Below are 12959 nucleotides of genomic sequence, written 5' to 3'. Positions count from 1 at the left end.
AACCCTAGAAGCCCTTGTCCAGGGGTTCCAACAGCTTCAAGGTTGCAGGACAATCAGAAGCAGGGAGAGTGATGGATTCTTTTAGAGCGAGTTCTCCAGTGAGGTTGTTTTTCAATGATAAAACCTTGCTGTACATGACTTCACTCACAGAATAATAACAAACAGATAGAGTCCAATAACACCTTTATACATTTTTTTCATACATATTTGCCATTTCCTAGTGATTGATATACCATCAATATGTGGTATACAAGGGGCAATGTGCCATCAGGGGACTAAACAGGGCATATGAAACAGCTGGGCAAACCATAAAAGAGGCTGTAAACCTAGTTGTTGATGGGGGTGCTCTAGTTCCAGGGCATCATTGATGCCAGCTAGAGTGGATGTGAACAAATGAGGCCATTCTTCACCTGTTCCTGGCACTAACTTGTGAACAGCAAACAAGTAAAAAAAAAAGAAAAAAAACAAAATTCTATCCCTAGGAGCAGGGAAGAAAATACTGCCCACGTATTCCCCTCCAGTTTTACTTCTCAAAAAGAAGGAACACAGAAGGGGGTCGACTGAAGATTTTTCCCTCAAAGCCTCAGTCATCTGATTGTCCAAAACATATGTCTGTCTTGGACAATCACATGTTTACTAAATGGCATCCTAGTTACATCTCTTCGCTGTATATCAACTGACTGTTATATTTCTCTCTTGTGTCTCCCCTGATGATGTGATTATTACATGAAAGTGCACTTGGGAACTTATCGTGTTTCATTTTCCCCGTGGACTCATAAGAATATACCTGATCATGTGCAAAATTGTGATCCTTTCCAACATGTATATATGTGTGTATACGAGTGGACGGGTCTTTCTTCATCTGTTTCCTGGTGCTACCTTGCTGATGCGGCAAACGGTGATCAAGTCTAATAGATACCAAATATATAAGAGGATATATATGTCAGAAGTGGAGGGAACAAGGAGAACCAGGAAACCAAATTGGAGACTAAGGGATGGAGTGAAAAAGATTTTGAGCATTCAGGGCCTGAACAAGCAGGAAGGGGAAAGGCATGCATAGAATAAAGTATACTGGAATGATGAGGTATACTGGGGTCAATGTGCCATCAATGAACTAAACCACGGCATGTGAAACGTCTGGCATAAACCACTGAAAGGTCTGTGGGGCCTAAATGGGGATAGGGAGCTGTGGTTTCGGTGCATTACACATGACAACTCGTATATAGATGTCAGCTAATGTCGACTTTCTTCACCTGTTTCTTGGCACTACCTCTCTAATGCAGGCGGTAGCAATGCCGTGTCTATGTGTATGTGTATATATGTGCATATATCTGTATGTGAGTGTCTTTCTTTGTCTGTTTCCTGGCACTACCTTGCCAAAGTGGGAAATGGCACTCAAGTATGAAAAAAACATACATATAAGATAGTGGACTCCATCGATTTCAAAATTTCATATCATTGGTTTGTTAAGCACTTAAAGATCAAAATCAGTTACTTTTCAAGTTCTAATATTTCAGTGATAATGCTGAGATGTCTGAAACAGAAAGCCTACATTTGTTTTTTCATTTTTGTTCAAAGGGAAAATTTTCAAATGACATTTTCAACAAAAAAAAAATCTCTGATGAAACCAGGGTGGGCTATTTGGGTAAAACACCATAACATAGGAATTGCATACCAAATAAACACCATGCTCATTTTGGAATAAAGTTGAGACAAAAGACAGTGGGTTTATATGGCACCTGAAGAGGATTAAGAGGTGGTTGTGATCCTGCCCATGCAAGAAGAGAAGGGCTTAGATATAATTTGGTTGAAAAGGCTTCAGCAGTGTGGCCTTCTCTGTCAGGAACACCATCTGGGAGGTGATAATATTTCTCTCTTAAGCTTCTTCTAGACTTGTATGAAAAGACAATGGAAACTGTCAAAGTCAGGGTAAACAAGATGGGAGTTTCATCATGTTTACTACTTACATAAAATTATAATTTTTGTCTTCCTCTATCAGATATCTAAAAGCTTAAACCAAAATTGCAATAATGTATATAATAAGGCTAGGTAGTGGTTGGTAAGCAACAAATGACCAAGGAGACATACAATCAGTACTACCAGCCTAGGTATCGGAAGGGTTAAAGTGGCTGTTCAGCGAGCCAGCACTCCAGTTGTCAAGTTGAACTCTTCTGACCCAGGTAGCTGTCTTTTCTTTCCGCCTTATCCACATATGGACTACTAGCATAACGTCCACAAATATACAATCTCTCCTTGTCATTCATAATGCTTGACAACACTAAACTCACACAACTCATTCTTCATAACTAAATTTTCCTGTGATAAGCATCATGCACTAACCCTACCTTTTAGAAAAATGGTAGGAGCAATAGATATAATTAGTTGGTAAGATCATCTATGCATGAGCATTTGGAAGAAGTTTGTAGAAACAATAAGCAGGATCATTAGGTAGAAGTAGTCAGTAAGAACATTAGGTAGGAGCCTCTGCGAACACTGTGCTAAAGATGCCCTCTGCCAGTGGCGTGTTAAGGGTGAGGCACTAAAGGCAAGAAGCAGCACTACAGTTCCTTACTTGTGGATTTCCAGTTGGGAACAGGTGTCAGAGATACAGATAGATAGATAGAATAAGGCTTTCCTGTGTTAGGTTTTATTTGAGGAACAAATCTTATTACTCCCTTATGGTGGGGATATCATATATCTGTCAGCTCGGTACAGTCTTAGATGCCACATGACATAAATAGCCGCCTCAGTTTTCCTGTGGTATTGACAGTGAAAGGATTCAGTTTCTGTTCATTGTCCTAGTGCTTTTCCTCTACCAATGACTAACCATGAGCCCTAAAAAGTTGTCCCAGAAAGAAAAGACTGTATTCTTGCTTGGATGCAAGAAAATACATCCAAAAGTAAGGTTTCAAGTTGTAATGGAAAGGCCAATTTAATCATCTGTACACTTTGTCTCCTCTCTGATGTCATCCCTTCCTGAGCAATCTAGGAAGACCAGACCAGACCCAAATTTTTAGAGAGGGATGACCTTCAAAGGAAAGAAAAATGGCCTGTATTCTTGTTGGGAAGCAAAAAAGTGTTTGGATAGTGAACTCAACTCTGCCATTATATCATGAAATCTTGTTTTTAGAATGAAATCTTGTTTTTAGACAATCGTTTCCAAGTTTTTTTTTTTTTTTTTTTGCTTTGTTGGTCTCCCGCGTTTGCGAGGTAGCGCAAGGAAACAGACGAAAGAAATGGCCCAACCCACCCCCATACACATGTATATACATACGTCCACACATGCAAATATACATACCTACACAGCTTTCCATGGTTTACCCCAGACGCTTCACATGCCTTGATTCAATCCACTGACAGCACGTCAACCCCGGTATACCACATCGCTCCAATTCACTCTATTCCTTGCCCTCCTTTCACCCTCCTGCATGTTCAGGCCCCGATCACACAAAATCTTTTTCACTCCATCTTTCCACCTCCAATTTGGTCTCCCTCTTCTCCTCGTTCCCTCCACCTCCGACACATATATCCTCTTGGTCAATCTTTCCTCACTCATTCTCTCCATGTGCCCAAACCATTTCAAAACACCCTCTTCTGCTCTCTCAACCACGCTCTTTTTATTTCCACACATCTCTCTTACCCTTACGTTACTTACTCGATCAAACCACCTCACACCACACATTGTCCTCAAACATCTCATTTCCAGCACATCCATCCTCCTGCGCACAACTCTATCCATAGCCCACGCCTCGCAACCATACAACATTGTTGGAACCACTATTCCTTCAAACATATCCATTTTTGCTTTCTGAGATAATGTTCTCGACTTCCACACATTCTTCAAGGCTCCCAGAATTTTCGCCCCCTCCCCCACCCTATGATCCACTTCCGCTTCCATGGTTCCATCCGCTGCCAGATCCACTCCCAGATATTTAAAACACTTCACTTCCTCCAGTTTTTCTCCATTCAAATTCACCTCCCAATTGACTTGACCCTCAACCCTACTGTACCTAATAACCTTGCTCTTATTCACATTTACTCTTAACTTTCTTCTTTCACACACTTTACCAAACTCAGTCACCAGCTTCTGCAGTTTCTCACATGAATCAGCCAAGTAAGTACACATGCCAATTCTTCCTGGGACAACTCCTTAGAAGACCTATGGGTAGTTACTGACAAGAGGTAAAGTATCACAGTATAGATACAGCAAGCACACATTGCATCCCCCCATTCTCAACATCATGAGGTAAATAAGACAGAAATTCTTGTTGTTGACATTTAAGACTATACATTGTTGCCAGACATACTATACATCTGGTAGCCTTAATTCAAAGGGTAATTGTCAAATTTTTCTTTTATAGAGACTGTAGTAGTCTATCTATCCATCAATCTATATCTCTGATGCCTGTTCCCTTCTGGAACTCCCTCAAGGGGATGGCCATGACATTTGTCTCCATAACTAGTTAACTCTAGTGCCACTTCTTAACCTTTTGTGGAGATTATAGTAATTCAAAATAATATTTCTCTAAATATAATACTTTCTTGTAATCTGATAAAATCCCTTGATAAGCCTAAAATAAAAATATCAAAATTAATTTACTGGATAACTAAAAGACCATGATGAGAGTTATCAACGAACAACACACCCCTAACACTTCTCCTTAATCATTTAACAAGTACGGATGAAGAATCAGGATCAAGTTTAAGGCAAAAAATACAATCAAATTCAAGGCAAGCCTTATCTGTCACCTGGCAGAGGGCACATGATAATTTGTTCACCAAACATCACTAACAACAGCTGAGGTCATTTTAAATACTGGTCACTCTAAATCATCCTTCCGATTATTTAACCAAAACAACATGAATACATATCTATAAAGTCATCAATCAGGAAACTAACAAGAAAATGAAAGACCTACAATTCCCCCAAGGTCAAGTCAACCAAAAAAATCTTTATAAGACACCCAGTCTAAGTGAATTACAATTACCTTCACAATATACTTAAGTATTGAAGAAAAAAATACAAGCATATTAAAATTATGGCAACCTTGATGATCAGTATGTTATGCCATTCAGTACTTAAAAAAGCTGAATCATATACAGCCTCAGTAAAAAGCCACTTTCAAGTAACAAAGTCAGCTGAGCCTCAAACCCTGCTGCTCCGCTGCATGTTCACAAAATCTTTTTTCACTAAATGATCTTCATCAATCAAGATAAATTCAAGAAAAATATAACTTTCCTCTGTATACTCACCAAAGCAAGAATTTGCCTACTGTCTATCGATGTCTAAAGATCTATGAGCAAATTTTTGAATTAACAGTTTTTTACCCTTTGTAAAGCAAACCACAGGGAAAAAAAATTCGACTTACTACAAATTATATGATTTTTTTTTCTAAACTAAAAGGGAACAGAGTGACCAACTAATCAGATTATTGGAAAACTGGAGGTTACAGGATGTGCACAATGGACCCTAAACATAAGTCTCTTACTGACTTCAAGGGGCTCATGGCTTCAGGATAGACCTAAAAAACTCTTTAGGCGTAGTGGTAAGTAGGTGTCCTATCAACCCTCTTAAGACCATTAGATATGTAGTTCCTTAATTCAATAGTACAATGCGGAAAATGCATAATAAGCATTACATAGAATCACTTTCCCAAATATCTTATACACTGATGCCCATGATTTCACTCCTAAGTTTACTTTTAAAACATCTCTGCCAAAAAATATAAAAAACTCATTTTCATCCAAATACCTTTTACGATTTTTAGAACTAATATGAAGGTAATATTTGCAAAACACTGTATGAATACCTTTACAAACTTTGATACAATTTAAAAAACCTTAAGAATAAGTTATATCTTTTGGACCTCCTCAAGAGTATCACTCATCCCTCCATTTATATTCTACATATTTACATTATTTGATTTTCTTGCTTTTACTCTTCCTCTTCGTGCTCTGTTTATCTGCACTCTTAGCACTGAGTCTGCTGAATGAAAGATCATCACATACAAGATTTTTAGCTAATGCTGAAGGATTATCTACATTAAGCTTGCCATCACTTTTTGGTCCCTTTAATTTGTTTCTGCACTCATTTTCATGTGCACCATCATCCTCTTCTTGTAAGTTTTCATCATCATATTTTGTAGTATTCTCTTCATTACTGCTTTGCTTCTTTAAAGGTTCTCTTAGTTCTCCATTTTTATCCTGTTGGTGAAAAGATACATTCATATCAAATTACTGGTCAGCTGTATGTTTTGATGATACTTGTGTTGGAGAAAATGGACAGTACAAGTTTGTGTATCTCAAGAATGAAAAAGTAACTAACTAGTTTAAGGTTAAGATTGGGTAAGACAGTAATAAGTCACTAAGACTTAAAAAGCTTTACCCAAACAGAAGTGAAAAGCAACGTCTAAAAGAAAAAAGTAGCATAACTAATGTATGCTGAAAAACAGCAGAATCTTAGTATAAAGTTAAAACTATGCTGATACTATCATTCTGGTATAGTTGTGCAAGTTAGGAGGATTGTGTTATACAAATATGAATTCTAACGCAAGCAATAATGAGACTAAAACACATGGAAATGGGGAGTCGAAATTAAAAATATGGTCAAACAGAAAGGTTCAGAAGTCACACATTTCATCAGTATATCTTGGATCAAACGTGGGATATGGGCTAAGCTAACTGATTCAGTGCTTATATCACACTATAATCATTCTCCCATCATTAACCATCTATGAACTGAAGGTAGCAGTTGGTAGGCAACCAACAACTTGGGAGATACATTACAAGTACTACCCACCTTGGTATTGGGAGGGTTAGTGATGGCTGTGTTTTGTGCCATTATTTCAACGGTTGTCAAGATGCACTCCTCTGACCCAGATAGCTGTCTTTTCTTTCTCCTTCACCAACACGTGGACTATGGGCATTACGTCCACAAACATACAATCTCTCCTTGTCATACATAACACTTGACAACACTTTACTCATACAGCTCATTCTTCATAACTCTATTTTTTCCTGTGGTGAGCACTATGTGCTAGCCTTACCTTTTGGCAAAATGGTAGAAGTAACAGACAGAAGTAGTAGGCATCAACATTTAGGTAGAAATATGTAGGAATATCAGACAAGAGCATTAGGAAGAGGTAGTTAGTAGGAACTTTTGGTACAAGTCTCGGCAAATCAGTGAACACTCTACTTGAGTTGCCCTTTACTAGTGGCCTGTTAAGGTTGAGGTGCTAAAGGCCAAGCAGTGGCACTGGAGTTCACTAGTTATGGAGACTTTATTGCTGTGGCCACCCACTTGAAGGAGTTCCAGGGATTAGGGAAAAAGATCGATCGATAAGATATGAATTCAATCCAATCAGTGACCTATCATTATCATTATTAAACCAGGATCCCTTTTCCAGAGGCTCCTACAGGCAAATCAATTTAGATGATGGTTATAAGTATAAATGAAAGGAATTCTGTGTACTGTTGTAAAAAAATGTCACAAATATTGCAGCTACCTTATTCTTATGAAAAGGATAATCATGATGCTTTCAAAATCCATCTATTACAAATACCAAGGCTAATTAGGAGTTGCAACCCATTAAATAATGTCTAACTGGTGAATATTACATCTCAAATCTTCAATTATACACAGTAGCCAGAAAACTATATGGATAAAGAAAGCTATCACGTTCATAAAACAAAGCATAAAAATGAAGGGGTGGAAGGAGAGGAAGAATGTGAAATTCCTACGGAGAAGCAGTTAAATTGATGTAAATTTTTTTTTCATACATATTCGCCATTTCCTGCATTAGCGAGGTAGCTTTAAGAACAGAGAGCCAAGCCTCAGAGGGAATTAGTAGTATAAAGTATGTGGTGATGTGAACCTTAAAATTATATGTAAAGATTAATGGCTAAATGTGCATGACTAGAGTGGATTATTATGACAGAAAAAGTTGGCTTTGAACTTGAGAAAAACTCATTTTTAAACCACCCTCCATGATGTACATCTAAAGAAGCCCAGTACTTTTGCTAGCAAGTTGGGGAAAATGCTTCCCTTAACAAATATAATGTGTCCCAAAGACCTGAGTGAAACATTCTATTCTATCTAACCATCATTTACTGTCATTACTCCATTCACAATTTGATAGATGTTTTGTACATACAGCCTCTGTAACATCACCCACATGTCCTCAACCCAAGCACAGAGTGTAACAGTGAACATGGACTTCCTCCTATATTCAAAAGAATTCATACCAATCCTACTCACAAAATTCCTCGACTGTATTCAATTCCTGTTATTCCTCAAGCATCTTCATCTTGAATATCTCACCACTAGTCAATTCCCTCATTGCAACGATCCTCCGTTTTAACTTTCAGTCCTGATATACATCTTTTTGGCTAACCTACCCCCTACCATACATTCTACAGGATCAAACCATCCTAAAAACTTCCTTCCATGTGCCTTTCTAATACTGTAGCTTCTAGAGATCACATAACCTTCTCACTTCATTGTTCATTCTACCCAACCACCTAATTTGGACAACACCATACAAATTATTAACTTCTTTCTTATATTGGACTTATCCTGACATACATACACTTAAACTTTACTTTCATACATCAGTGTTGGGAAAAGTACGACTATATGAGGGATTCTTGAACACACTATACTATCTTTCCCATTCACCTCAACTCTCGGTGCATCTCAGTTTTTCTCTCTTGCATGACTGTACTTTCAACTTAAGTTTTCCAACCACTGGTCTTACTAAACTTCATTCCTAAGTATCTAAACTCATCTACAACTTCCAGCTCTTCACCATGCAAACTGATCTTACACTCAGATCTCCCATACCTTTCAAAAACTAGCATCTTAACTTTTTTTGACATTCACTTTCATCCTCCTCCTACATGTCTTACTGCAATGGCCTCACCATTCTATCCAGTTCTTCTCATTTTGCTAACAACACAGCATCATCTACATAAATAAAAACAAAATCTTTCATTCCATTTCTTGATGGCTATGTACTGCACAATAATCTTCCTAATTTGCTCTCACCTCCAATAATGTTCAAACAAAAAAAGAAATATTAAATAACCATAGTGACACTGCAAAACATTTAACCACTCCCACATCTATTGCAAACCGCCATCTCATACCATCACTTTCTTTAACAAATGCATTTCTTCCTTTACAAAAGTTCTCAACATCATTCAAGTCTTCCTTGACCAAAATAGAGTTAGAAATCATATGGACACTTTTCAACTCACATTATCATGTGCCACTTCCAATTTCATTAATGTTGTATAGACCCTTTTCTTTTTCTGTAATACCTAACATCTTTTGTGCAAGAATCTGGCTTAAACATCCTCTTCTCTTCTTCAACAATGGTTCCAGTAATCGTTTGAGTACAATAATCATTATCTTATTATATATCATAACAACTATACAAAGGAGACATCCCTCCTTAATTCATTCAATCATTTACTCTTTCCTTTATACAATGAAACAATAAGCCCAGTCATCAGACACTCAAACACTTTTCCATGCTTCTAATTAGTTTCACCTCCACTCTTCAGCATTTAACTCAACACTTGACATATATCACCAGTATTTCCCTTTTTTTCAAATCAAGAGCCTTACTGTTCTTCTTTCCTCCCTTGCAATGTCTTCCTCTCCCACACATCTGTTGCTTTTATAATGTACTTCTTGTTATACAAATAAACACATCCTTTTTGCCACCATTACCATCCTGTTCTTTGAAATACTCTTTCTACCTCTGATCCCTTTATACCATGTCACTAGCATTCTCCTTGACTTGTCTAATACTGTACACTCTTGTTCCCTACACATACCTCTCCTGCTTTTATTACCATCTTCCAATCCTCCTCTTACTTCACAAGAAGGTAAATATGATTCAAATACAACAAATATGGGAAAATACCAGTAACATGAACTCCTCAAGCAGCTCATCCTCATCATCTTCATCTTCCTTCATCTGTAATCCCTTAAGACGATTTTCTTCAGCTTTAATATCTTGCCAGAGGACCTCAAACTCATCATTTACACTTATACCCTTATGCAGGAGTTCCTGTTGACTTTCATATTCCTCAATCTGCATCAAGAAAAGAAAGCATATGAGTTACTGATAATGACAAGCTCAACATACCTGCTTACTTCTCCCATTTAAAAATGCCTAAATATTATATAATCACTTTAACAGTTGGCTATGTAGCTTTCCTATATACCTCTCTCCATATTCATATTCCAGTCATTTTTGAAACATAATAAAAACAGCGAAATAATTTTCTAAATATTTTCATACATAACTGCTTCTGCATGAGCAAGGCAGCAACAGCTATAAATGAACAATGGCCTCATTTGCATGCATCCACTCCCTAGCCGTCATTTGTAATTCATTGAAACCAGAGCCTACCATCAACAGACAAGCCACACAAACTATTCCACAGTTTACCTTAACTATCTCACGAGCCCTGGTTTACACCAACGACAGCATGCTATTCCCCCTCGCCCTTTTTTCCATATAACAATTGCATTTTGGAAAATAAAATCATATATCATCAGACAATTCAAAATGACACAAATAAAGACTGTGAGCAAATAAGGCTGATTTTGGTTTGTTCCTGATGCTTACTTATTCAGGACAGAGATGCAACTGTGTATAAAAAAAATCATGAAGCTGTATATATTTCATCACTTTGGGAGTGAATGAAAGGAGACTTTAAGAGCAATAAGAATTAAAGCAAACTTATTAGGTTAAGCAGAAAAAAAGACGCAAGTTATTTTTTGGAGAATTTGTTTACATGGAGAGACCTTGAAGTGGAGTGTTTTGTATGACTTGGAGTGATGTGGCAGTGAAAGGAGCCAAGCGAGCTGAAGGGAGCCACACGACTGGTGTGGGGCACAGTTCTCGGGTGTATGTGGAAAGAGAGGTTACTGTCTTTCAGGGCAAAGATGGGTAAGCTTGATGGTATAGTAGTCCTATCAGTGCTGTATGGATGTGAGGCGTGGACCTCTGATAAAGATGAAAGGAAAATGGTGGATGTGTTGGAAATGAAATACCTGAGGTCAGTATGTGGGGTGAGGATAGTTCATTGAATATGATAGGGTAAGAGAAATTTTCGATAGTAAGAGAAGTATGTGTACAAAATTTGAAGTGGGTGTGCTGAAATGGTCTGGACATACGGAGAGGATGAGTGAAATAAGGATGACTAAGAAGGTGTATATTTCAGAAGTGAAGAGAACCCAGAAAAGAGGCAAACCAAGGAGGTGGAAGGATTGAGTGGAAGATGCTTTGAGAGTTCAGGAAATGAACATGCAAGAGGGTCTCAAGCATGCAAGGGACACAGCAAATCCAAGCAATGTGGTATACAGGGGATAGGGAAAACACAGAAAGGTCTGTGGGACCTGGTTGTAGACTGGGGGCTCTAGTTTCAGTGCATTACACATGACATCTTACTAATAGATGTGAGCAAATGAAGCCATTTCTTCATATGTTCCTGGTGCTATTCACTAAAATGGTAATGGAAAACATGTATGAAAAAATGCACAATGATGTTTATAGGACCCTTTCTCTACCTAATATCCCAACATTATTTCAAGAAGCTTCAAACATTTTTTTTTTTTTCATACTATTCGCCATTTCCCGCGTTAGCGAGGTAGCGTTAAGAACAGAGGACTGGGTCTTTGAGGGAATATCCTCATCTGGCCCCCTTCTCTGTTCCTTCTTTGGGGGGGGGGAAAAAAAAAAAAAAAAAATTCAAACATAACAATATTAAATGCAAATTGTTGCATTTCTCAATTGTGCTCTGCTGCTCAAAGCAAATGAAAATAACTCTACATCATTAACTGCTTAACAAAATACAATCCTTTCCCTAAGCTTTTCAGACTATATGACAGAGTAATTTTCTTCACAAAAACTCCCAAGGTTTAAGACATGCTTACAATTACATTTTTTCACAAGACTTCTCTTGCCACATATAAGGAAACCCCAATACAATGAAGTCTCAGAGAGCAACATATCATGGATACGACTGTTGAGAATCTGAGTGCGATCTCAACAGGACACATAACCTCTTGTAACATAACCCCTTTGGAACATATTTTGGAAAAAAAAAAAAAAAAGTTGGAGGCAGGAACACTCAAATAGGAAAGGATATTCCTCAACCACATACCAATTTACAGTCAAAGGGTCAAGAGAAGTCTTCAAAAACAGGGAAGCTGGTGGCCTTCACTAATATTATGGACTCCAACAGTTAATGTGCCTTGGTGTTCTCTTGGGGGCTTTCATATCTTTCACCTAGCTACAGGGAGATTCACAGAGAGAGGAAAACAAGCATGCTACACAATTAACACTGGGTAGCTTTTTTGACAGGCCCAGGAAAACTTCTCTTCCTGCACCTCTATTTGAAATAGCTGTTGAATGAGAGAATTCAGGGTCAGGAAGTGGTGCATTGTAACCAATGAGGTTTGAAGGTGCTGCTCCTGAACTATAAGCTAGAAAGTTGGGAAAACCTTTGAATTTCAATGCCTTAAGGAAATACTCTAATCCTCTGGAGTATTCAGGTCTCACCCCACCTTCTCATGGTTTCCTTATAAATATTACATCCTTTGGGTTGGAACAGAAGGAGGGGGGGGGGGGGGTTATTGCCCAGCTCCATCATGGTAATAGAAGTTCTTTTTTTCATAGCAAACACTTGAGGTGTGCTGGAGTTTTAATTCTGATAATTCAAGAGCCCTGCTGTCTCTGGGAAAAACTAAGCTGAAGTTGCCCTCTGACAGTGGCCTGTCAGGTGTGAGGCATAAAGGGCTCAGATGCGGCACTGAAGTCGATCAGTTATGTTGGGGAATATAAGGGACAAGTGGTTGAGGGTGATGGTTCTGAATATGTGTATGGGATGACAGTGAAAGTAAAAGGAGGGAGCTTGTGGAGAAGTTCAAAAGTTTTAGT

The 12959-nt window shown here is 38.1% G+C and overlaps 1 protein-coding gene across 3 annotated transcripts in view; it reads right to left on the bottom strand.

Annotated features, from left to right (window-relative positions):
• Positions 1-4262: 4262 nt before the first annotated feature.
• The window catches only part of LOC139767052 (serine/threonine-protein kinase RIO3), a 71919-nt gene continuing 63222 nt past the window's right edge, over positions 4263-12959 (bottom strand). For all 3 annotated transcript variants that reach the window (XM_071696058.1, XM_071696140.1, XM_071696220.1), the window contains 2 exons: positions 9933-10103; positions 4263-6204 (listed from right to left, as the gene is read on the bottom strand). In XM_071696058.1, coding sequence (XP_071552159.1) covers positions 5917-6204; positions 9933-10103 — 459 coding nt within the window. In that variant the 3' untranslated portion in view covers positions 4263-5916. The remainder of the gene's footprint in view (positions 6205-9932; positions 10104-12959) is intronic.

This window comes from Panulirus ornatus, chromosome 1, assembly GCF_036320965.1.
Source record: "Panulirus ornatus isolate Po-2019 chromosome 1, ASM3632096v1, whole genome shotgun sequence".
Lineage (NCBI taxonomy): Eukaryota > Metazoa > Arthropoda > Malacostraca > Decapoda > Palinuridae > Panulirus > Panulirus ornatus.
Note: the sequence above shows the minus strand (reverse complement) of the source record. Positions and strands in the feature narration are given on the sequence as shown.